Genomic DNA, 23,845 nt, shown 5'->3' on the forward strand with positions numbered 1-23,845 from the left:
GCACCTGTTCAATTTGTCACTCGATGAACGAGCTCCCTCTGGTGCCCAGATAGGTTAATTGCGACCCTTCCTCAAAACCTACATCCAGTCCTTGCAGCTGTAGGCCCACATGTCCGACAATACTTTCTGCTTAAAACTGAACCTCTAACCCTAAATGTAACTTGGGCCCCAATCCTGCAAGCTGCTCTGCACGGCTGGGCCCTTATACCACACAGAGGCCTTCTGTGCAAAGCAGCTTGGAAACCCCTCCCCACGCCGAGCCGTTTGTAGGACCCCGGCCTTAATGAGCAGTAAGAGACAGAGGCTAGGATTTTAGGAACATGGCCAGAGCAGGGAGAGACGAGGGACCTCAGAATTTGGAGAAGCATCACTAAACAATGCATATATATAAGAATTTGCTAAAGATGCCACAGGGTGCTGCTAGAAAGGTGTCGATTTTGAGTGTATTAAGTGTGTGTACCGCCCTGTAGAATCTAGCCATTATATATAACCCCCATTGGGGCGGGGGGAGGACAAACAGATTAGTAGAAACAAAGCAAACTCAGGTTTTCCATTGGTAAGTGACTTTTTAATTGAAAAACCACTTGTTGGAAATTGCAGAATCAAGTATTACAGCTTTGCTCATATAAGAATAGTATTTAGCTTGGACATACTGGTGGCAAATAGATAAAACAGTTTTCACATGATGTTTCTCCCTTTTATATTAAACCCTTGGAACAAAGGCATTATGCAAATGTTACTTACGATACAGCTTTTTCACATCATATGTAGTGCAAGATACTTCAATTTCATACAACATTTTAATTGTACACAAAATATGCGACACCACATTTTAGATGAAATATCAACATCTGACCTGAAAGCAAACTCATTTAGCTAAAACAAAACAAAAAAAATAGCAAGTATTTATTACGTCGGAACACTGAGCTACCTGAATTGTCTTAATACGTGGGGGATTTACCCCATGGCATTGAGTGTAAACAGCATTTTGAAAGTTACAGTAAGTTTAAAAGGGGCTTTTCTAAATTAATATCTTAACATGGAAGGAAAATGGCACATTTCACAGAGCTATACTAGAGGCATAAATATCTTTTAATCACTGTGGGTAAACATCCATCCTTGGATCAGATGGGGGGAAACCCTCCTTTCCTGATCCTCAAGCTAAGAAATACTCTATAAACACATTGTGATCTGCAGGATCTACAGAGATGCATGCTGCAGATGAGTTTAGAATCCGCTGTTTAAATTTATTGGGTCTCATTTCTGATCACTAGCCAAATGGCTAATTAAGCAACCACCCTGAATGAACAAGACCCAAGATCCCATGCCTTCAAAGACCTGAGAGAGGCAGGCATTTCTGTACACCACCACTCTTTGGAGGCAAGTTATTAGCGTAATTTAAGGGAGAGTAGTGTGGCTAGCTAGGTCAAACCCATGAGGTAATACTCAATTCCAGCATTGTGGCCTTACTGGCCATTTAAATGTCTTTGATTATCTAGATCACTTTATTAGCGTTAATAAAATGTACAGGGGCACAGTGTGAGAGGTGTGAACGTTGTCTTGAAATAGTTTCACAGCCGTGGTATTAGTGTTCTTTCTGAAATATCCATGCAGTGTTGTGAAAGATACATTTTGAAAATATCTGATAAAGTACAATTCATTATTTTATAACCAGCTTGCATACCTCTTCCCATGTATACACCTATTATATACACAACATATATAGGAATTCTTGCTAAAACAATTTTACACTTACCACATGCATGAAGATTTACCCTCCTTTTAAAGCTTACGATTGATTTGGACTGGAAGGCATTAAGCTTCAGCAAACACTATGATTTGTACTACACATAAAATCATAATTACCCCACCCAGCCAGCAGGACTTCATTTCTCTAGGCTTTCAGCATTCCCTTTATTTCCTAGAGTCTACTCCAGGGATAATTTCTGTAACTAGTCTCAACATCCATAAAGCTCTGAATTATTCTGCGATTCAGTACTGTGCAGTTTGCACTAAAGATTATTCCCCACCCCAAAAGGCATGGTGCCAAGCAACAAAACGGGGGGGAGGGAGGGAGGGGGAAGAGGGAGAAAATAACAAAGGCCTTCCCATTTCAATAGCCCCACACAAAAATGGGGGGAGGGTGTGTGTGGAGGGAACGTATCCTTATACCACACCTCCACACCATTTAGTTTTTGTGAGGATGAGTGGGAGAAGAAAGGGCAGGAAGTATTATCCAGTGCAAGTGATGACCAGCTGCCATGAAGGTGGTCTGCAATCAATTGCTCACTCTGTTGAGAGAAAGCATCATAATTTCAAGGGCCCTGCTTTGCAGTGCATCAAAATACCAAGGCCCTGTAACACACATCGCCTTGCTAACCCAAACAGAGCACAAGTGGCTGAATGGCAATGAGTGGCATCTGTCCACAGGCCTTACAATATCACAGCAAGGGGTTCCAACCCTAGTTGAGCTGAATTTTAGCATTATCACAGGAGTAGGACAAAGGGAGAGTCCTCATTACTTTTGTTTAAAGGCAATGGAGCTACAAAGATTAAGTGATTACTCGTGGCTGGGTACTTTGTTTGGCTTTTACAAAGAATAAAGACCTGATAAAGTTTTGAAAAAGAAGTTCAGTGCAGAGAAAAGCGATAAGTCCTTTAAGTTTAAACAAGCTAATATGGGCTTTAGAATGTTTGTTCCAAATTTCTTCTTATAAAAGGGGAGCCAAGAATTAAATCAGCTCTCTTTTTAAAAGGCCAAGAGTACCAATCAGGTTATTTATGGGCTCTACTAGAGACATGGGGGAAAGGAAGAGAATCCAGTCTCTAGTGCAAATAACCACTTATTGACATGAGGGTGCCCCCCCACCCCCATACAGTGATCTCTTCCCACAATCACAATATTGAGATATTCTAATCAAACATCCCCTTCGCTAGGGGAGATCAAGCAGTTTATGTTGGGCATAGAGCTCCTCTGTGATTTTATAGACTTCACAGATATAGGGCAAAGCTTCCCCCAGCATAGCCACGGCCTCTTCAGCTGTGCCCACATTCATGGTTTCAAGGAATGTATTTCGAGTGGGTAAGGCACAAAAAGCCACCCCGGCAGCCTTGCGAATAATCCAGGGATGATAGTTAGCCAAGGAAGCATTGTATGTCTCTGAGCAGATCACGGAGGTTTTGGAGTTGTCCTCGCCAGTCCTCAGTCCTTCCAAGAACATCTGCAGCCAGTGAAGGGCTCGGTGGAGGCGCAAGAAGGTTCTGCAGCCTGAGTCAGGGTGCTTGGATCGCTTTTGGAGATCAACCAGGTCATTAGCCAGCTCATACTCCACCATGGATTGAACGGTCAAGTACTTTTCTTGCTGGTCACTATTACGGTAATTCTCTATGATCTCTATTTTGGTCACTGCATCTTTAGAAATGAAGGAGAAAATTGTGCCCAGGCAGTTCAGAAACCTACATTCAAAACAAAAATCAATTGTGTTCTGTGACAGAGTAGGGGAGCTTGAGAAATGATGCTGAAATGGTGACCTTACTGAAGTGGTTAAGCGACAGAGTCCTGTGGCACCTTATAGACTGACAGACGTATTGGAGCATAAACTTTCGTGGGTGAATACCCACTTCATCAGATGCGTCTGACGAAGTGGGTATTCCCCCACAAAAGCTTATGCTCCAATACGTCTGTCAGTCTATAAGGTGCCACAGGACTCTTAGTCTGGATCTGTAAAAAGCGACTAACACGACTACCCCTCTGACACTTAAGTGATTAAGAGTTAGATCAGTCTTAATTTTATATCAAATTATTGGACAGACCAGAACTGGTGAACATAGACTGAACTTAAATCTAAGATGGAATATATGTAAGAATAAGGTGGTACACATTTTTATTTGTATTACAGGTAATGTAGTAAATAACGGGAACAGGCTTACAAACAAGATAATAGTGTAGTCAAGTGTCAGTAATATAAAATAAAACTGGTTAACTATCTAGAATGTAATATAACAGCCACTTTGTGCCTCGTACTAGTCACCTACCTTTTTCAGGGATGATCACGAGGCAGTGTTTCACTGTTAGGCTTGGAAGGATTAGATTTTTATCGGTAGACATTGATAAACATTGATTTCACACAAACTGATGAAAAATATTTTCATCAACAGTCAAAGTTTACGTATAGGCAAAGTAAAAAATGCTGCTTGAGAACAGTTTGATGTAAGGTGATTTACTTAGTTTTGACATATGATATTGGCAATTTAACAGCTATTGTCATTGAACTGTCTAACCCCTCCCCCATAATTTTGTGCAACTGCAAAAATTTAAATTGATAAAATTTTAGTTTGAAGCATATTTATCATAATTCAAAAATCAAAATTGAATTCTGTCATGCCTCCGTAGGCTTCACCTATAGCTTAGATCACAAGAGCAGAGGCTGCATTAAACTCATGTAAAGGGTGTAGTATGGTGACATTAGAGATACAAGGTAAGTTAATATCTTTTATCAGACCAACATCTGTTGGTGAGTGAGACAAGCTTCTGAGCCTCACTGAACTCTTCCAGGTGGATGGAGCGTGAGGGCAGAGTTATCCTCCTAATGTTCCAGAGAAGGGGACGATGCTCCCTAGGACAGTTACCCGACACTGGTTTTACGGTGCACTATAACATTTTCTTAACTAGATCAGCCCACCTTTGTCCTACGCCTGCCATGGTGTTAATTCCCCACTTCTTTTTAAGGGGTCTCCTGCAGCCTGTCAGAGCCTTATGCTGAACCATCTGCCCTAGCTGGTACCTAGCCGTGCCCCTGGCGGCCTCCTCCAGCCCTAAAGCGCTCGAAAGCTTTGCTCTGCCTCCACCCGCACGACAGGCCCGAGAACGAGCAGGATAAACGGGCCGGGCCGGGCCGGGCGGGGAGGCTGCTCCCACGTCTCCTCCGGTACTTCCGGGAAGGGCGTGGCCCTCTGCCACGTGACCACAGACGGTCGCTATGGGCGGGGCAGCGAACCCTTAGAGACGGCGGACACCGACCAACGCGGTATCTCCCCCGCTGTCCTTAAGAACCCGGGTGGGGGCCGGCGGGCGGCCGCTGAGGCGAGGCTCGGCCCGGGGAGGGTCTCGGGCCGGGTGAGGCCAGTCACAGCCCATGAACCCCCCCGCCTTACCGGACCAGGCCTTTCCAGCCCGCCAGGTACGGGTCCACGCGCACCTCCCGCTGCTCGCTGACGCAGGCTGTGAACGCCACCAGCACTTCCCTCAGGGAGAACGTCTCCGCCCCCGCCGCCATGTTGAACCGCTAGAGACTCCCCGGCTCCCCTCAGCCAGTTGCTTCCGCTTTCCTGACGGCTGCCCCGCCCTCTCCCTCAGCAGCCAATCGGCGCCCGAGGCTCCTGCTCCAGCCATTCATCGTCTTTCTCTCCGGGTATCACGTTTTCCCTGGCCAATCGCAAGGCGGGATATGGGTGGTGGTTGGGGAGGGTGACAGCCGCTGCCCATTGGCTGGCGCTGGCTGGGGATGTGGTGAGAGGCTATGCCCGCGTCACGTGATAGAGGTGTGCCCCCCAAACCAGAGGATGGTGCTTAGTTATTGCTGCCGCGCATGCGTAGATGGCCCCGGGGAGTGGGCCTGCCAGAAGCAATGGCAACGTGAGTCTGTTTGGGAGCCGCGGGCTGGGAGTGAGCGGGCCCCGGGCTGGGCGGGGACGTTCCGGGGTTGAGCAGGGGGCGCCGCGCCGGGGAGCGGGGGGGGAGAGTTGGGGAGGGGCAGGGAGATGGGGGGGGCGAGAGTTGGGGGGGCAGCGGGCGCCGTGCCGGGGGGGGGGGGCGAGAGTTGGGAAGGGGCAGGGGCAGGGGGCGCTGTGCCGGGGGATGGGGGGGAGAGTTGGGGCGGGGCAGGGAGGTTGGGGGGGCAGGGGGCGCTGTGCCGGGGGATGGGGGGGGAGAGTTGGGGAGGGGCAGGGAGATGGGGGGGGGCGAGAGTTGGGGGGGCAGGGGGCGCTGTGCCGGGGGGGGAAGAGAGTTGGGGAGGGGCAGGGGGCGCTGTGCCGGGGGGGAAGAGAGTTGGGGGGGCAGGGGGCGTCGTGCTGCGGGTTAACTGGGACATTTTGCTTTGATCACTTTTTCAGATCCCAGCCTTTTAAAACTTAAAATGGTTTTTATATAAATAAAATTTTGTTCCTAAAAGTTCTTTTGAAACAAAACAATCAGAACTTTAGATTCTGGAAAAAAAGGGATGTTTTTATGTTATTTCGGGATAGTTTGACTTTATTAAAACGCTTTGTTTTTTTAAAATGTCAAAAATGACAACTTTTTGTAAATATTTTGATTTTGACTTAAATAACTTTTTTTTTGTTTTGATGAAAATTTTCCCATCAACGGTGGTGATAATGCAACCTCACAACTTCCCGTAATGATTTATAAAATATGGACTGCTCTGGAATCCCAGAAGCAGAGCTAAAGAATGTGCTAATTGCATTCAGATAATTTAAGGTGTTTTGTTATTTCCAGGCTTAGACTTAATTGAACTAAATTAATTCTCATCTTTGATCTAATAGCAATTTGCATTGGGAAAGGGATGCAGAGGATGACAGTCTTAATTTTTTTAAACCAACTCACACTGCAAAATCAAGGCTGTAATAGGGAGTTTGTCTGGGTACGTCTACACTACCTGCTGGATCGGCGGGTAGCGATCTATCTGTCGGGGATCGATTTATCGCGTGTAGTGTAGATGCGATAAATCAATCCCCGATTGCTCTTCCGTCGACTGCTGAACTCCAGTTCAGCGAGAGGTGGAAGCAAAGTCGAGGGGGGAGTGGCGGCCGTTGATCCTGTGCTATGAGGACGCCTCTGTCCAGCAGGATCAGCAGCAGTCAGGCTTCCCACATACCGCCATGCCAATGTGCATCCCCTCTCACCTGGGTAGAATCCCTCTCAGGACCGAGTCCATGGCCCAGTCAGGCCGGGACTGAGTGTCTATAAAACACTGTAATAATGTTAGGGTCAAGGAAACCAGTTTGTTTTTGCAGAACCTAAGCCGTGACAATGTTGAGAACAGGCATGCATTTTTAGATGACACTAATAATGTGCTGAGTTATCTGACCCTTTTCTTGTCTGTATTCTTGTCTCCCTCTAGGAAGCCATGGGGCCCCAGCTGAACTCTTCTCTGTGATATTAGTAAATAAACAGCTCTGTGGTTTGAAGAAAGGCTGGATCTTCTCTTGTTTTCAGTACCCAGTTATGGTATCTCTGAATAGCCTGCTATACGGCTAAGGTTCAAAAAGTTCTTCTCGGCTTAAAATGCCTGAAATAAAAGTCACGCCCTTGGGTAAGTTTAAACCACAAGATGGAACTGAAATAGATAGAAAAGTAGGAAAGGTTTGGATGCTGTAACATAGCCCTAAAGGAATTAAAATTAGTTAGAAATAACTACAATACATATAGCAAAATATTCATGCCTCTTTCCATGTTTTAGCATAGAATAGCTTGTTATGGTCTTGCACTTACACGTTACTATATTACATTTATGTAACTAGCATGCAGCATTCAGATTTGACTCCGCTCTTTACATGATCTTATTCTTGCTTTGCAAACGTGAAGACGGAAAGAGATGTTGCTAACCTTGCTTTCGGATGTTGAAAGGATTAATTAATATTTATAAGCTGCCACATAGATAAGTGCAAAATATTATTATTTTCTCTTGTCCTTTTGAATTCGGCAAACACTGTTTTCTGCCCACCCAAAAAATGTTTTTACTGAAGCTGGATTATGCTGTGAGCCTCTTGTTTCCTGCGTGGTTTTGCTTCAGCATACGTGTTAGCACAACGTGTGCAGAATGTTAGCTTATTGAACACTGCTATAGGACTAGTCAGGGACATTGTTCTCTGGAGTACACAAATTCAAAAATAGCTGCTGGTACTTTGTATAGCTATGTTTCTGTGTGTAGTCTGCATACAGAGGATGTTCCTGAAAGATGATAGCAGTTTTAGTGAAAAACTGTTTGATGGTATCTCCTTAAATATATCAGCAGAAATGCTTTTTGCTAAGGTATGTCTTTTGGTCTGAAACTGACAAGCCAGGTGCTAAATGGAGAGCTGCACTTTTACCAAAAGATGAGACGCTGTGGCATAGAGGAGTGACTATAGGAGAGGGTTTAGATTTCTAATCCAGCGCTGCCAATGATTTCCTGTGTGCCATTGGGCAAGTCATTTCCCTTGTCTGAGCCTGACTTTCCTCCTTTCTAAAATGAGGATGATACTCGCCTACTTAATAGGGGTGTTGAAGTTTATCTAGCCAGTGTTTTCCCAGAGCTTCAAATGTTTATATCCTTATAAAGGTTTAAGGGGTTATTATATAGACGTGTGATGCAGCTGCCTTTGTTTGTCTCTTGCTCCAGGGGCTGGCCAGGATGTGGGCCGGAGCTGCATCCTTGTGTCTATTGCAGGGAAAAATGTCATGCTAGACTGCGGGATGCACATGGGCTATAATGATGATGTAAGTATGGCAGAAAGACCGAATGCTGTGTGCAGATTCTTTAAGGTTTATCTGCCCAGCCTTTTCCAGTATTGCTTCTGGTTCTATGGGTGCCTTAGCTACATAACCTACTTGGCCAGCTGTACCAAGCTTCATTTAGAAATTGTTTGAAGAATCCAGCACGACGTTTTGGTGCACTCTTAGGTGAGGGCTCACTTTCCTCTGAAACCTTAGGTATTAACCGCTGCTGGAGGTATAGTACCACGTTTGATGGACCAAAATCCCTCTGGCAAATTCTATGTTCCTGTGTAGGGACTCCCCTCTTCCCCATATATGTGTGTGTTCTGTAGTTCCACCTACCAGCCCCAAGGTGTTATGTGGGCTGTGCTCAGCAGGGCAATGGATGCTGCATTTCAGCGTCATTGCACTTTGTCAGGGGTTCTCAAACTTTTGTACTGGTGACCCCTTTCACATACCAAGCCTCTGAGTGCAACTCCCCCCACACTAAAAACACTTCTTGATATATTTAACACCATTATAAATGCTGGAGGCAAAGCGGGGTTTGCGGTGGAGGCTGACAACTTGCGACCCCCCTGTGTAATAACCTCGCAACCCCCTGAGGGATCCCGACCCCCAGTTTGAGAACCCCTGCTTTATGTGGCAGGAGGCTTCCGGTGTGCTTAAAACGTAAAACCCATCATTAGTTTGGTACTGGGATGAGCTTTGTTACCAGCCAGTTGATCGATGATGGGATCCAAACCAACACCTGCAGCATGTACGCTTTGCTGGATATAGAGTGATGCAATGTGGTGGTTTTCCTCCTGACTCTGTTGTTTTGGCTCACAATACCTGAACGCTGATGGCTTCTAACAGAGAGAGGAGTAAGCTTAATTCTTGTGTGCAGATAACAAAACTCCTAAAACACAGTACAGAGCAAACTACCAGCTTTAGCAGAACTCGATGAAGAGTTAAAATGGATTAGCTATCTTTCTTCTTTGACGATAACTTAATTACTTATTTGCAATGTCAAAATAAACCCTCCCATTGGCAGTTTTCTCCTCCTCCTCCTTGGCACTCTCTGCATTCATCTCTTTTATGGGGTTTAGCCTGTAGCAATCGACCTTATTGGTGACACCAGCATTCCCTGTTGTCCCGCTGGAGTTCTGCCCTGTGATTAGATCACAGTGCATTCTTAATGCTACATGGGCGGCTGACATTTGTTTAATGTCATGTTTTGAATTCAGTAACCAGCTTTGTTTAATATTTGATAACCTGCTTTTGTGTCTTTTAGAGGCGCTTTCCTGATTTTTCATACATTACCCAGAATGGAAGACTGACTGACTTTCTAGACTGTGTAATCATCAGGTAAGAAAACTTCCTGCCGTCTTACAATTCAGATGCAGAAGAGGAAAGCACTGGAAAATAATTCTTCCACTTTCCCCTCCTACATTAATAAACTAGTCACCCTTAATGGCTTGCAGTTCAATACCGCAAAGATTAGATTGCACTTCTGCTTCATGCGAGGATCTCTCAGTGTTTTACATGAACTAATGCGCATTCACAAGATCTGTGTGTTAGGTGACAGCTATAAACATCTAGCTAAGTGCCTGTGGGTCGTATCTTTCATTCTGGATGTTCCTTCACAGCCACTTTCATTTGGACCACTGTGGAGCTTTACCGTATTTCAGTGAAATGGTTGGCTATGATGGACCCATATACATGACGCACCCCACCAAGGCCATCTGCCCCATCCTGCTGGAGGATTACAGGAAAATTACTGTGGATAAGAAAGGGGAGACCAACTTCTTCACTTCCCAAATGATTAAAGATTGTATGAAAAAAGTGGTAGCTGTCCACCTTCACCAGACAGTTCAGGTAAAATGACTCACCCCAGGGAACTCTCAGAATAAATCAGTCGGACTGTTGAAGAGGAAGGAACAGGGTCCATTGCTGCACTTCTGTCGTGCCTGAGCTACAAAAAGGTTAAGTGATGTGCCCAAGGTCAGACAGTGAGTCAGTGGCAGAACAGGGAAAGGAGCCCAGGCATCTTAATCCTTCTCCTCCTACTCCTGCCCCAGCTAAGAAGCACTTTCACTTTAAACTTGTAAGAAAATATTGTGTTTCTTCTCAGTTTCCCTTTGCAGCCAGCTATGTGCTCTAAGGAGCTTGATACAGAAGGAAAAGGACTAATCCTAGTCAATTTCTTCTGCAGTCCTTCGATGTATAAAGGAGGTAGAGGGTTGTTGTTCCTCACCTAGCAAAGACCAAAAATAGGTGGGGGGAAAAAACAAAGAGCATATAAAAGGAAAAAGAAAAACAAGCAAGAGACCAGGGTGGAGGGGCAGAAATGAGAAAGCAGGGAGGCAGAGACACAATTCAAAATAGGAAGAAGGTGAGACAGAGATTACCCAGCGTCCTTTTAGCGGCTGCTATGGAAGCATCTCAGGAGCTAGTGCATTTGTCTTGCAGTCTGTTTTCTGAGGCACTTTGGGGGTAATCAAATCCCTTCTTTGTTCAGGGTAGTACTGCACTGGAAGTTGGTTCTGCCCTGTGGTTTCCTCTAGCGGGAGTGTGACTTTTGGTATAGAAGATGCTGCCTCTCAAACACATGGGGTGGGAAGAGGACAGTTGTATTTGGGAAGGGATCAGAAAATTAGCAGTGAAGAAACAGAGTAATAAAATCAGCTGCCAGCAGTGCTCATAATTCCCAGTTCATGAATTCCCTTTAACCACTGAGAGAGATGTCTAAAATTGGCTATATGGTTTTGTCTATGTAGGTAGATGATGAGCTGGAAATCAAGGCGTACTATGCCGGCCATGTGCTGGGAGCAGCCATGTTCCAGATTAAAGTTGGTTCTGAGTCTGTGGTATATACTGTAAGTATACAGATAAATATTTATAGACCTATACATCTCCTTTGTATGGTATGTGTCCAGTTATCTTTCAGGTAGTAAATGGGTTTTCTTTTCTTCCATTAGGGTGATTATAACATGACGCCAGACAGACACTTAGGGTAAGTAGGAAGCAGAGAGACTGAATTTTAATGTGTGTGATCCATACATGGGAGATCTTAACCTGCAACTCCTGTTAATGTACAGGAGTTTATTAGTGTTGATTCTTTGTTCTTGGATAAGAGACTCAGTCACTTAGTGCCTTCTCTGTTGGGAAAAGCTATACATTTGCAGTGAGGCATGTTGTGTTTTATTACTTGCAATAATAAATGTTGTATCGGTGCTAAAGGAGAAGGATTTTAATGTGTATGAAAGATTTTTAAATGTTCGTGATCTTTATTAAAATATAACCTCTTAAATTAGTCTTCAGCAAGTAAATGACAACTTGTGTCTCAAAAATCTGTAGAGTTAGTCTCCATATTGTGGACTGGATTCATTTAGCAAGAGACAGTTACAGTATGGTCCAGTGAAGTTTGGATTCTTGGCTCTGCTACTGACTTCCTGTGTGACCTTGAACAAGTCACTGCACAGTGATCTGGAGAAATGGTCTGAAGTAAATAGGATGAAATTGAATAAGGACAAATGCAAGGTGCTCCATTTAGGAAGGGGAACCATCAGTTACACACACACAAAATGGGAAATGACTGGCTAGGAAGGAGTTCTGCAAAAAGGGATCTGGGGGTCATAGTGGACCACAAGCTAAATGAGTCGTCAATGTAACACTGCTGCAAAAAAAGCGAACATCAGTCTGGGATGTATTAGCAGGAGTGTTGTAAGCAAGACACAAGAAGTAATTCTTCCGCTCTACTCCATGCTGATTAGGCCTCAACTGGAGTATTGTGTCCAGTTCTGGGTGCCACATTTCAGGAAACGTGGACAAATTGGAGAGAGTCCAGAGAAGGGCAACAAAAATGATTAAAGGTCTAGAAAGCATGACCTATGAGGGAAGATTGAAAAAATTGGGTTTGTTTAGTCTGGAAAAGAGAAAACTGTTATGCGCCCTCTCAGTTTTCTCAAGTATGTAAAAGGTTGTTACAAGGAGGAGCAAGAAAAATGTTTTTTCTTAACCTCAGAGGATAGGACAAGAAGCAATGGATTTAAATTGCAGCAAGGGAGGTTTAGATTGAACATTAGGAAAAACTTCCTAACTGTCAGGGTAGTTAAGCACTGGAATAAATTGCTTAGTGAAGTTGTGGAATCTCCATCGTTGGAGATTTTAAGAGCGGGTTAGACAAACACCTGTCAGGGATGGTCTAGATAATACTTAGTTCTGCCATGAGTGCAGGGACTGGACTAGATGACCCCTCAAGGTCCCTTCCAGTCCTATGATTCTGTGATTTCTGGGCCTCAGTTTCCCCATCTATAAAAGATGGATAAGGAACATCATTATCCCTATATTAAAGTGCTATATATTATCTCTTAGATGGTCTCTCTCTGTTTTGTTTTAGAGCTGCCTGGATTGATAAGTGTCGTCCGGATTTATTAATCAGCGAATCCACCTATGCCACAACTATCAGAGACTCCAAACGCTGCAGAGAGAGGGACTTCCTGAAGAAGGTCCATGAAAGTGTAGAGAGAGGAGGGAAGGTATGGTATGGGGCATTTTCCAGACTGTAGAAAGCATGGGCATCCGGTGGGTCAGTAGGGCCGTATTATTGCTAATATTTGAGCTGACTTCTTACACAGCCTGATGACCGCTCTGTTGCTCCACCAAGCAAAGTTGGTGGTTGGTTTTATTGCTAACCTATGCTAGAAAGGGCATGGTATTAAGTGTGTGCTTTTGTTTTTCTGGTGGAAAGGAAATGCCAGAGTTACAATCTTAACTCTCTCTAGTTCATAGTTACGGAAAAAGTAGTGCCTGAGACACAGGCATATGCATTTTCTGCTCTAAACTAGTCTCAGTTTCTAAATTTAGAAACTATCTGTCAAAATCTTTACTCTTAACCATTAAGAAGAAATAATTTCTAGTGCTCTCATCTCAGTATTCCGTGCCCCGCAATTAGACCCTTAGCAGATTTTTGCTGAAAAACCCCAAATATATGGAAAGTATTAACGTACAAAGAGGTACCTACATCCCCTTCTGAAACATTTAAAAAATGCTTGAATGCACTGCATGTAGCTTCCCCCTTTTATTTGTTCAGATCTTTTCTAATAATGTCAATTTGAAATAAACAACTGGTCTTGTCATCTACATGACCACCAAAGCACGTGCCACATAGCGGGTGCTTATAATGTCAAGAACATCTTAATGGAACTTTTAACTGTAGTTGGCTTTCGTGATTTTGTGGGTCTTCCTTAGGTACTTCTTTGTTTCTTGCTCATTCAGAATTTTGGCCATTGCCTCCCTCTGTTAATAAGACAACTTTCTGTAGCCAGTGAGAGAATTTTCCCAATAAAACGTGCCTTAAAGCAGTCCTGCTTAAAGGTGAATGTGGTACCTGCATTAAAACACATAATTTAGAGCCAGATCCCAACCATTAAGTCACTGGAATCTCAAATAATGGAACCATGAGGATGTGGCTCTTAGTTCCTGAGGTTTGGATTAAATTAATGGCTGATAACATGGGAGGTGCAGTCTGTGTGGCAATCGCATGTTTACAGTTTTAATGGTGTTGTCTTGGTTAAAAGGTACATTAGTTCATCCCTAGTGACTTTGGTCATATACTTCATTGATTGTTCTGTTCCCAGTGAGGGAGAAATCTGGAACTGCTCATGGAAGGGAAGAGTGAGTCCTCTGAGAACAGAGGAGGCATACAGATGGATCTCCCACCTAGAGACTCCTCTTAGAACTTGCTGATGATTTCTGTGAAGTTGTCACTGAATCTGGAAAACCGATCAGTGTAATGTACGGTCCTGCCAGTTGGCAGCAAGCATCAGTGAACAGTTTGACAGAAGAAAATATTAGAGATGTGAAACGATGTGTGTGAAAACTCTCCAAGGGGGCAGCTGTGTGTACGTTCTGTGTTTGACTCTCACGCTCCTTGTCCCCTGGAGGGCTAAAAAAGTTACTGCTAGGACGTAACTGCTCCAGTGCGGCCTAGGCAGTCGAGATGAAAAGTGCTTGGCACAATATAATTTTCCATAGACAATGCCAGAAATGTGGCTTTGTTTTTATTTACAGTATTTTATTGGAAACTTCCTTGCAGTGCTAAACAGAACAGTGTGATTCCCTAAGTCTCCATAAAGCATGTTCCCTGTTATATTGCAAGAATCCAGGGAGCCTAGGCTGTTGCTTTCAGTAAATGTGCAATGTCTCCTCTCCTTAAGAACAAATGATGAATAGGGAAATATCGGCCCTCCGTGCGGAGAGTTGGAAAGGAGGGCACATGGAGTTCATCTGCAAAATGGAATGTGCATCCATTGTGAGCCGTTGCCAGTGTTTGTGGGCACCAGTGGGGCACGTAATCTTTGCATGGTGGTTGGCAGTAGTACAGTCTAACTCTGCACTTTCATTGCAGGTTCTTATCCCGGTTTTTGCTCTGGGACGTGCCCAGGAACTCTGCATCTTACTGGAAACGTTCTGGTAAGAACAGCCTCAACTTTTCCATTTAAAACACGTATTTAGTCCCCTCCCACCCCACCCTTAGTGCTCATTTTTTCCAGGATTCTGTGCTGTCTGTTTGTCATGGATAGTCTTATATTCACCTCTCTGTCTCTAGCCTGTATCTCCCATGCTGGCTAGTGTAGGATTGCTCCCTGTGGTATATTTTCTGTTGCTTTTGTTCCTCCACGACTTGGACACTACTCTAAAATATCTTGCTCTTTTGAGTCATGCCTCACCCTGCCCCAGACACTCAGTCTAAATGTTCCCTTTCTTTATTTCATACCATCCCTCTGGCCTTGCAAAACTCTCCGTGCTCAGGATAAGTCACTTCTTTTGGATGGCTGAATAAAATATTGAGTCTTTTTCATGAACATTGTCGTGGTAAGGATCAGAAAGGAGAGGCTGTGTCTGGGTTGGAACATGTACATGATAATCTAAAACTGCCTTACTCTTAATTCTACCCCGTAGCATCATGTTTAACATTCATAATGGATTAGATAAGTCTGGAGCAGCTGACAATGAGAACTGGATTATCTAACCATTAATGGGACATAGCAGTGATACTGACTTCTTATTTCCCCAGGTAGGTGTATGCATAGAAAGCTTAAGTCCCTAGGCTGATTCTTGAGCACACAAAGGGGAGCGCCTGAGAGGTTTTTGCCAGGATCCCACTTAAGCAACCACAACTGGCTGCCTGACTCTTCTCTCTCCCCAAAGGGAAAGAATGAACTTGAAGGCCCCGATTTACTTCTCCATGGGACTGACTGAGAAGGCCAATCACTACTACAAGCTCTTCATCACGTGGACTAATCAGAAGATCCGGAAAACTTTTGTCCAGAGAAACATGTTCGAATTCAAACACATCAAGGCGTTTGACAGGGCCTTTGCCGATAACCCTGGGCCAATGGTAGGTGGAGGTTAAGAATGTGATAGGATTAATGTGCATGGATTGGAGCTGTTTTAGTGCTGTGTTTTGCCTCGGTTAAGGAAGGTGCACAATTTACCTAATATCTGAGCTCCTTGCAATTGTCAATGTATTTTTCACAACACCTTTCTGAGATAGTGAATTACTATTATCCTCATTTTACAGATGGGAAACTGAGGCCCAAAGAGATTTAAGTAATTTGCCTAACGTCACATAGGAAACCTGTGGCAGACCTGGGACTCTAAGCCCAAATCCCTGTTGAATATACATTTTTTGCACTAATAAATCCAATCATATGCAGCAATAATGAAGCTTTTGTCTTACACATAATAAAGGAATAAACATATTACAAAAACTACCTTCCAGTGCATTAAATTTAAAAGTATTAGAAAATTAATCTAAAAATGGTGAATGTTAAATGCATTCCTCTGCATCGATCCAATCTATAGTTCTTATAACCAATTCCTTTAAATTAAACTCATGAAAGTGACCCTTTTTAAAAAATAAAAATAAAAAAAATGTTTTTTTCTATTGATTTCGACAGATTCCTATTCTAGTTACCTCCCAGTAGATCACTCAGAAACCATCATGGTACTGCAGGCTAATAAAAACTCTTGAAGGGTTTATAAGGAAATGTGAATTTTGAAGTATTTTGTTTTATGGAAGATTATGGAAATCTTGTATGATAAGAAGGCACAGTTTGAAAAAATTACCTCTCCCTCCCCCTTCTTCCTCCTCCTCCTCCCCCGCCCCAAAAACCCCACAGCTGTAATGAGTGTAAACTGTATTGTATATTAATTGGTACTATATAGATTCATGGATGGAACTTTCCTGGTTCTATTCTTATGTGCTCTCTCCATAATCTGGGACACCTGTTTTTTAATCATTAGGAAAAATGAATCTCTGTGTGGCAGCTCTAACACCGTTCTTTTGAAACCTAGGTTGTATTTGCAACCCCAGGTATGCTTCATGCCGGACAGTCCCTCCAGATCTTCAGGAAATGGGCAGGGAATGAAAAGAACATGGTAAGATATTCTGTGAGCTTGAATGATGCCTCATATTGATGTGTGGGGCTACAGTCCAGTCACTTTAGAAATAAACTCTGCCTATATTGGCAGGAGAGTCTTTGGCATGCATCTTTCCTTTATCAGCTGTTATCTAAATGAGTCATCAGTTAGTAATAACCGCTGACTGACCTTATTTAATTAAAGCATGATTAAAAAATGATTTTTATGACTGGCACATTGCATTTGGACCAACGCTGGGCTCTGAGATTAGTGGATGTTTAGCCATTGGCTTCACTGGGGCCAGGATTTTTCTCTGTTGGACAAGGATTCACCCTTTGTGTCTTTAGGGGACAGATGCAGCTTGATGACAAAATCAAGGTTTAATTACTGTGGATGAACATGACACATTCAGTTCTGATGGCAGGTCTACATTCCCGACTTCAGTTGACCTGTGTTAGATACCACATTGTGCTTCAATTAGGGGGAAAAAATTAGTATTAACGCCTTACATGCTGCCTGTGATCCATGCGTGGGGACGCACTGGTCCATTTATTTCAGTGGGGCCACTTTATCAAGTATCCATGCGGGTCAGCTTTTACGAAGGGAACACTGGGCTATGAAAATCGTTGCTGGTGATTAGCTGTGGGACTCTGAGAGTTTCTCACTGAGTCACGCTCTGAAAGCCCAGCCCGCTCTGGTGTCCTTGATGTCAATATCCCATTGAGAGAAGTTTTGTGCACAAAGGCTGGCCATGACCTTTGAAACCCATACGGTGACATTCCTCAGGCTTGAGACTGTGGAACCACTTTAAAATTTTTTTTTACTGAATATTCTGAAGATCTTTTTAAAGAAGCCTTAATTCTGAAGGAATCCCATGAAACTGAATGATAGCCAAGCCTTTGTAGTCCGGGGGTGAGGGATTCCCTGAGGAATTGACATGGGTACAGTTCTTCTAGCTCGAGTTTTTGTGACTATTAAAATGTTGCATTGTAGGCAGTAGACTCAAAGGAAGAGTAGTGCAAGATTTTATGTTATGGAAATGTACTTTCAGCTGTGCTTATCTGTTCAAACCTGTCTGTTTACCCATGACTAGCAATAACCGTTATTTAGTAGCATGTGGATTTTAACAGAAGCCGCCTTTTTAATTTAATCTTAATGCTTGTGCCATACTCGGGTCTTTATCATGCAAGATACCGAGGGGCATAATTGAACAGAATAGATTCAGTAGCTGCTAAACAAAGAGCTGTGGTATACATATTGGGAACCATGGAAACTTGCCATCAGCATTATATAGGTGGATGTGCAGCTAGCTCTGTCCCGAGAGAACAATTTACTCTAGCTCCGTTCAGTGTGCAAATGCTATGTATTTGTCTGGATTCCTTCCAGGTCATTATGCCAGGTTACTGTGTGCAAGGAACTGTGGGCCATAAGATCCTCAGTGGACAGCGGAAGCTAGAAATGGAAGGAAGACAAATAGTAAGTTCATTTTGAAAGGTGCTGATGACTTTCAGGGGGACTTGCACATTGCACCACCCTGTGTCGGTGAAAATCTCTCCCTGTGTTGATGTACCATTTTAGCCAAAGTGATTGAATTAGTTCCTTTGGTTGTGCTGACAGTGATTGCGTTCTGCTGCCATCCTTCCACGTGTGGTCCCACGACTGCAGTTAGTGGGAGTTTGGCTACGTGGGCAGTGGCTGAACAATTGCCCCCAAAATCTCTTACCTCACTGAAATCATTGTAGATGGGCCCAGAGACTTTGGAAAAGTACGTAAATCACCTGTACCCAGTAACTGTCACATAGATTCCTGCTGAAAGGGACATTGCAGCTGGTAATTAGAATCCTTACAAGGTGATTTTCCTCGGGCAAAGCTGAGACAGGTAGTGTATCCAGAATTACAAAGTCTGATCCTGCAAGGTACTAACTGCTTTCCTTGTATGGTGCTGACTTCTGTCAACCGCCCCTGAAGTTAAGGATCTGGTTGTCTCAATTGTCCCACTTTCTGATGTAGGTGTCTTGCTCACTCTAGTTGCGCGTGGATGCTGAGACTCTGGTTTAGTTACTGCGTGGCTTGTAAGTTGTGAACAAGCAAAGCAAGTAGTGATGGGGGATGGTCTGTGTTTGCTTCTCCCCTTGCTCCCTGCAGCTGGAGGTGAAGATGCAGGTAGAATACATGTCCTTTAGTGCCCATGCTGATGCCAAGGGAATAATGCAGCTGATTCGCCAGGCTGAGCCACGCAATGTTCTTCTGGTTCACGGGGAAGCAAAGAAGATGGAGTTCCTGAAGCAGAAAATTGAACAGGAATTTTGTATGTAAGGTGTTGGGGTCTGGAGGGTGGTGGGGAGGATTAGTAGTGGAAGGGGGAAGGATTAATTGTTTTTATAGTTCATGTACTTTGGCCAGGACATGAAATCTAGTTGAACAACATGTTTTGATTGGCTCAAGTACTGAAAAGTCCCTGTGCTGGAAGCAAATGGGTAGGATGACTCTCCAGATGGCATGGTTTGCAGTGAGCCCCTGCTGCAGGTTTAATGATCTTTGGGGACCAATCAGATGCATTGCAGTCGAAGACATGGAGAGTTATTGCCTGTGTGCATGTATAAACAGGGATTTATTTCTGTAGGCTGTGCCTCTTGGACTCCTAAAACCAACAGAGATTGGTGGGGAAAAGTTCTTTCGTGTTTATAATTCTGTACTACGGACTTAAGTTACAGTGAACAAGAGTAGAGGAAAAATAAAAACCTTTTTTGAAAGCAGCTAACTTTAAGGCTAGATGGAGAATGATCAACAAAGAGACCATTGTGTATCACTCTCTGGATGCTTATTCATTGGGTGCATTTTCCCAATAGTTTCAGGTGACTTTTGCATTAACTTGTTTTTATGATGGATGTAAGTTCTGCTGCAGCCAGTGATTGTTTCAGCTCTCACATATTCTGCAAGCCTCAGGTTGGGTGGGAATTCTCCAAATGAAGAAACACATGCTGCTGCATGAAGTGTTGCTGGTGATTCAATAAGTAGTGGTGTTCCCTTTGTGGGAATCTGTGCTGCCTTCCGTGGGAAAAGTAAAAAAATAAATAAATAAATAAGGCCGTGGCTCCTTGTGACTAACAATCCCATGGAATTTACCACAATTAGGGGGTGTTAACTCTGGTCTCCTGGCAAGATTCCCTTTAGAACAACTATACTGACTATTTGAATTACCCCTTCAAGTTTCAGTTGACTATAATGTTCTTAGTCCCTGTCCCAAATTGTTGTAAAGAGTTGCTGTTAAACACCTGCCATGTTCCACTCTAGCCGTGGGTGCAATGATGGTTCCTGTATAAAAAGTCCTTTGGGACTAGAAGCTCTTTATGGATGTTCCTCCAGTATTGTTTGCTTTTAATACAGATGTGAACTGTTACATGCCGGCAAATGGAGAAACCACTACGTTGTTCACCAGCCCCAATATACCAGTGGACATTTCCCTTGGATTGTTGAAGAGAGAGAGTGCCATAGGTAATATAACCAGTTAACAATGACTCTCCCCTTTCAGACACTGCAATTCTACTACATCTTATGTTTTTACTGCTGAATGTAAGATTATGCATGGATGTGTGAGACGGGGTGGTTGTGGGCACATTTATGTGATCTCTCATATAATGGAGCTTCATAACTAGTCATTGGTTGAAAGAGACGTCCAGTAGGATGACGTGGATTTTACCTACCAATTTATCCCCATTCAGAGCATATTCACTGTTTGTTTGTTTTTAAAAGCCCCATGCAGGAAAGTCCGAGACACACAGAATGGGGCTGCTGTGCTATTCATCACTAATGCACCCTGCAGAGAGATTACATGTCAGTTTGCTTAATGGATAAAAATGCATATTTTAGTGGGCCAGTTCTGCCCCCATTGGAATTACAAGATAACCTGGTTTTAACCCCACCAAACTTCTGTCTAAAGCAAGGAAGCAACTGTGCTGCAAGATAGTCAGTGTTGCTGAGTGTGATTTGCCCCATCCCCCATGGAGTTGCTAACTGGTTTAAGTACAGTGTAAAGGGTCTCTGCCCAGGTTATAACACCATAGACTAGACCTACTGCATTTCAGTCGAGGGGCTGGCAGTTCAGACCCTCTTCTCACCATGGCCGTGCAGTCTGTTAGATCCCAAAGTGTTTTAGTCTGTTGGTATGAAAGGTGTTAGATAAGCACCATTAATGACTCTGCTCTTCTTTTCTGGTGGTCCCACTCTAGGGCTCGTCCCGGATTCCAAGAAGCCAAAGCTCATGCATGGCACATTAATCATGAAGGATAACGTAAGTGAAAAGATTACTCTAGTACAGGGATTCTCAAACGGGGTCGGGACCCTTCATGGGGAAGGTTATTACATGGGGGGGTCGTGAGCTGCCAGCCTCCACCCCAAACCCTGCTTCACCTCCAGCATTTATAATGGTGTTAAAAGTGTTTTTATAAGGGGGGTTACGCTCAGAGACTTGCATGTCACCAGTACAAAAGTTTGAGAATCACTGCTCTAGTACTTGTCTTGTGCCCTCTGTGTTAGTGTCAGCTAACAGTAAAGGTGTTGTGCACAGTCCTAGCTTCTTGGAAGCAGTGACCACTCTAACGTGTTGTGGGGTTGTGAAGGAAATCCAGGTGTATGAGAACTCAACTGCCAAGGTTGGTAGAGATCAGACCAGCCCCGAGGCGTGGCACTGGAAGAGGACACTGGGGACATAGCAGTGGCTCTGTGGATTGGTTAGCTTTTTGTCATGCTCTTGACTCCTGCTGCCACACCGGATGCGTTTACCTTCTGGTCCAGGTCAAGAGATCTTATCCATAGCCTAACTCACTCTTGGCATACGGGTGGGTTGCGCCAACTTTTATCCATAGAGCAGCTGTGCTTGAAGGCAGGTTTGGGGACTGTATAACAGATAGAGGTGTCTATAGGAATAAATCTGTGTACACACACACACACCCCTAGCTAGCTGCTGCTGTTTGTGGCACTCTCCACAGTGTGCTAGGCCATTTAAAAAGGCAGGGTCCCTGCCCCAAGGAAATCTGTGTGTTTGTCCTTTAGCTCTATCGAGAGCGACCAGTAATGGGAAAAGCAATGTGAATGGCAGCCTGCAATTAATGGATTTCTCCCTTCCCTGGGCAGAGCTTCCGCTTGGTCTCTCCGGAGCAGGCACTGAAGGAACTGGGTCTTGGGGAGCATCAACTGCGTTTTACCTGCCGTGTCCACATTCAGGATCCTCGCAAGGAGCATGAGATGGTGCTTCGAGTCTATAATCACCTTAAGGGGTAAGCGTGCCACAGGCCGTTTAACAGCTGCTCCTCCCAGGGTGGCCTTGCCGTTCCCAACCAGCTGTGTGTAGCTGGGGAATGTTAATAGGTGACAAAGAAACTATTTATAGCGATTCCAGTGACTGCAATTTTCAAACAGGCCAAAAATCCAGCCCTGGGGGACTATGTGACTTTCTAATGATTAATATTCAAAGTCTGCTTCTGCCTTTTTATAAGTCCTGTTCTGCCCTCCTTGGCTGGTGGGTATTGGCTTACACTCTGGCCTAGGAGCAGTAATACCATTTCTGGGGAGTCCATGAGGTGCAGGCGTTCGCTGTACTGATGCACTGTTTGTAGGAGCTAGGTCTGTGTACTTAGACGCCCACTTCAGTACAGAGCAGGATTGCATAATGTACCTTCCATCTTCCTAGAGTCCTGAAAGATTATTCTGTTCAGCATCTCCCTGACGGATCGATCATGGTGGAGTCCATTCTGATCCAAGCCACAGCACAGTCAGAGGACCAAGGAACCAAAGTTTTGCTGGTGTCATGGACATACCAGGTAAGAATAAATGTCACCTTGAAGACACACGTTCACAAAGTGACTCTGGTTAGCTCTGTTTTAACGTGGGCCTGTGGTGGGGGTTGCAGCTGTAAGAATCCGTTTCCAGAGGAAGTGGGTTATTGCAGTGAGGGTACGGAAAAGAGCTACTCCAGCTTTGAGTTCGTTTGAAGAGTCCCATCTGAGCCACTTTGGCTAGGTCTGTGCGGCCCGTGGGAGGTGTGACCATGCCCAAGCTGCCACCCATGCTGCAACAACCGCACAGCTATTTTTTAGTGCACTGGCTCATGCTGAGCTAGCATGATCGTCTGTCTGGGCTGTGGGCACTGGAAACAAAATCATCAGCCACCCTAAAATCGATGGCCTTCCTTATTTTTGGCTATTTCTAGTATCCTGGCCCTCAGCACTATATGCAACGGGTGGAGTACTGGTAGCAGAGGGAAGGTTGGGGTGGGGGGGCTGTATGAAATTTGAGTTGTGACTAGCATATACATATAAACAGGCTCAAACTTGCTGACTAGCAAAAGGCTCCCCCCAGCAGTTACTTGTATTTAAGTTCATGGATAGTGTTCTCTAGTGCTTAGATTTTGTGGGATTCACAAGGATTTTCCTTAGAGGGGAAATGTTTTCCTGAGAGCAAAGCTAAAATCAGTAGTCCGTTCTTTGCTTTTAAGAATAGAGACACCTGTTGTCTGGCCTTCCCCACTTTGTTACTGCCACATCTGACAAGTGGGAGTTTAATCTTCCAAAATAGCAAATGGGTTCAGGCCAAACAATTCTGAAATTTTAGGGGGTTTTTGGGTCTGGCCTGTCAAAAGAGCAGCCTCTGATGTGCTGCCCTAACTGAGAGAGTGTGGAGGTGGGGAGTTGCCACCTGACCTATTTCTGATGTCTGTGTACAGGATGAAGAACTGGGCAGCTATCTTACATCCCTATTGAAAAAGGGACTGCCACAAACTACAGCTTGAGTGACGCAGCCCTGGGAGAAATGGAACTTCAGAGGCTGTCCACGTTTACCTCTGGTTTTACGTTATCCAGAGCATGTAAATACTTGTTTTTTTTAAAATAAAGAAAATGTCTATTGTAAAATATCCTGCAGTAGAGAGCATTCAACTAGTCAGACAAAAAAGTTTGCTTTAGC

The 23,845-nt window shown here is 44.2% G+C and overlaps 2 protein-coding genes across 4 annotated transcripts; one reads left to right on the forward strand and one right to left on the reverse strand.

Annotated features, from left to right (window-relative positions):
• Positions 1-554: 554 nt before the first annotated feature.
• LOC123354169 (ceramide-1-phosphate transfer protein) lies at positions 555-5,294 on the reverse strand. 2 transcript variants are annotated; one of them, XM_044995898.1, is made up of 2 exons: positions 5,155-5,294; positions 555-3,456 (listed from the first exon to the last, which is right to left on the reverse strand). In XM_044995898.1, exons 1-2 carry the CDS (start codon positions 5,274-5,276, stop codon positions 2,934-2,936), a joined length of 645 nt encoding a protein of 214 aa, XP_044851833.1. In that variant the 5' UTR covers positions 5,277-5,294; the 3' UTR covers positions 555-2,933. The 2 variants fall into 2 exon arrangements, with proteins under 2 accessions (XP_044851833.1, XP_044851834.1); XM_044995899.1 differs by lacking the exon at positions 5,155-5,294 and adding an exon at positions 4,683-5,046.
• INTS11 (integrator complex subunit 11) lies at positions 5,261-23,795 on the forward strand. Of its 2 annotated transcripts, none has more exons than XM_044995892.1 (18): positions 5,261-5,411; positions 7,122-7,313; positions 8,382-8,479; positions 9,750-9,823; positions 10,105-10,333; positions 11,236-11,334; positions 11,437-11,471; positions 12,858-12,996; positions 14,868-14,932; positions 15,671-15,860; positions 16,820-16,903; positions 18,272-18,361; positions 19,031-19,193; positions 20,273-20,380; positions 21,115-21,176; positions 22,019-22,161; positions 22,575-22,704; positions 23,607-23,795. In XM_044995892.1, the coding sequence occupies exons 2-18, from the start codon at positions 7,286-7,288 to the stop codon at positions 23,670-23,672; spliced, it is 1,803 nt and encodes a 600-aa protein (XP_044851827.1). In that variant the 5' UTR covers positions 5,261-5,411; positions 7,122-7,285; the 3' UTR covers positions 23,673-23,795. The 2 variants fall into 2 exon arrangements, with proteins under 2 accessions (XP_044851827.1, XP_044851826.1); XM_044995891.1 differs by lacking the exon at positions 5,261-5,411 and adding an exon at positions 5,539-5,635.
• The last annotated feature ends 50 nt before the right edge of the window (positions 23,796-23,845 follow it).

The sequence above is a fragment of the Mauremys mutica genome, chromosome 21 (assembly GCF_020497125.1).
Source record: "Mauremys mutica isolate MM-2020 ecotype Southern chromosome 21, ASM2049712v1, whole genome shotgun sequence".
Classification (NCBI taxonomy): domain Eukaryota; kingdom Metazoa; phylum Chordata; order Testudines; family Geoemydidae; genus Mauremys; species Mauremys mutica.

Bases quoted from the DNA above. Each gene is read 5' to 3' on its own strand.
- INTS11 (XM_044995892.1), top strand. From the start codon at position 7,286: ATGCCTGAAATAAAAGTCACGCCCTTGG. The intron at 11,335-11,436 runs GTAAGTATACAG...TTCTTCCATTAG, and splicing joins CTGAGTCTGTGGTATATACT to GGTGATTATAACATGACGCC. The intron at 14,933-15,670 runs GTAAGAACAGCC...CTCTCCCCAAAG, and splicing joins ATCTTACTGGAAACGTTCTG to GGAAAGAATGAACTTGAAGG.
- LOC123354169 (XM_044995898.1), bottom strand. From the start codon at position 5,276: ATGGCGGCGGGGGCGGAGACGTTCTCCCTGAGGGAAGTGCTGGTGGCG. The intron at 3,457-5,154 runs GTAAGGCGGGGG...TTTTGAATGTAG, and splicing joins GGCTGGAAAGGCCTGGTCCG to GTTTCTGAACTGCCTGGGCA.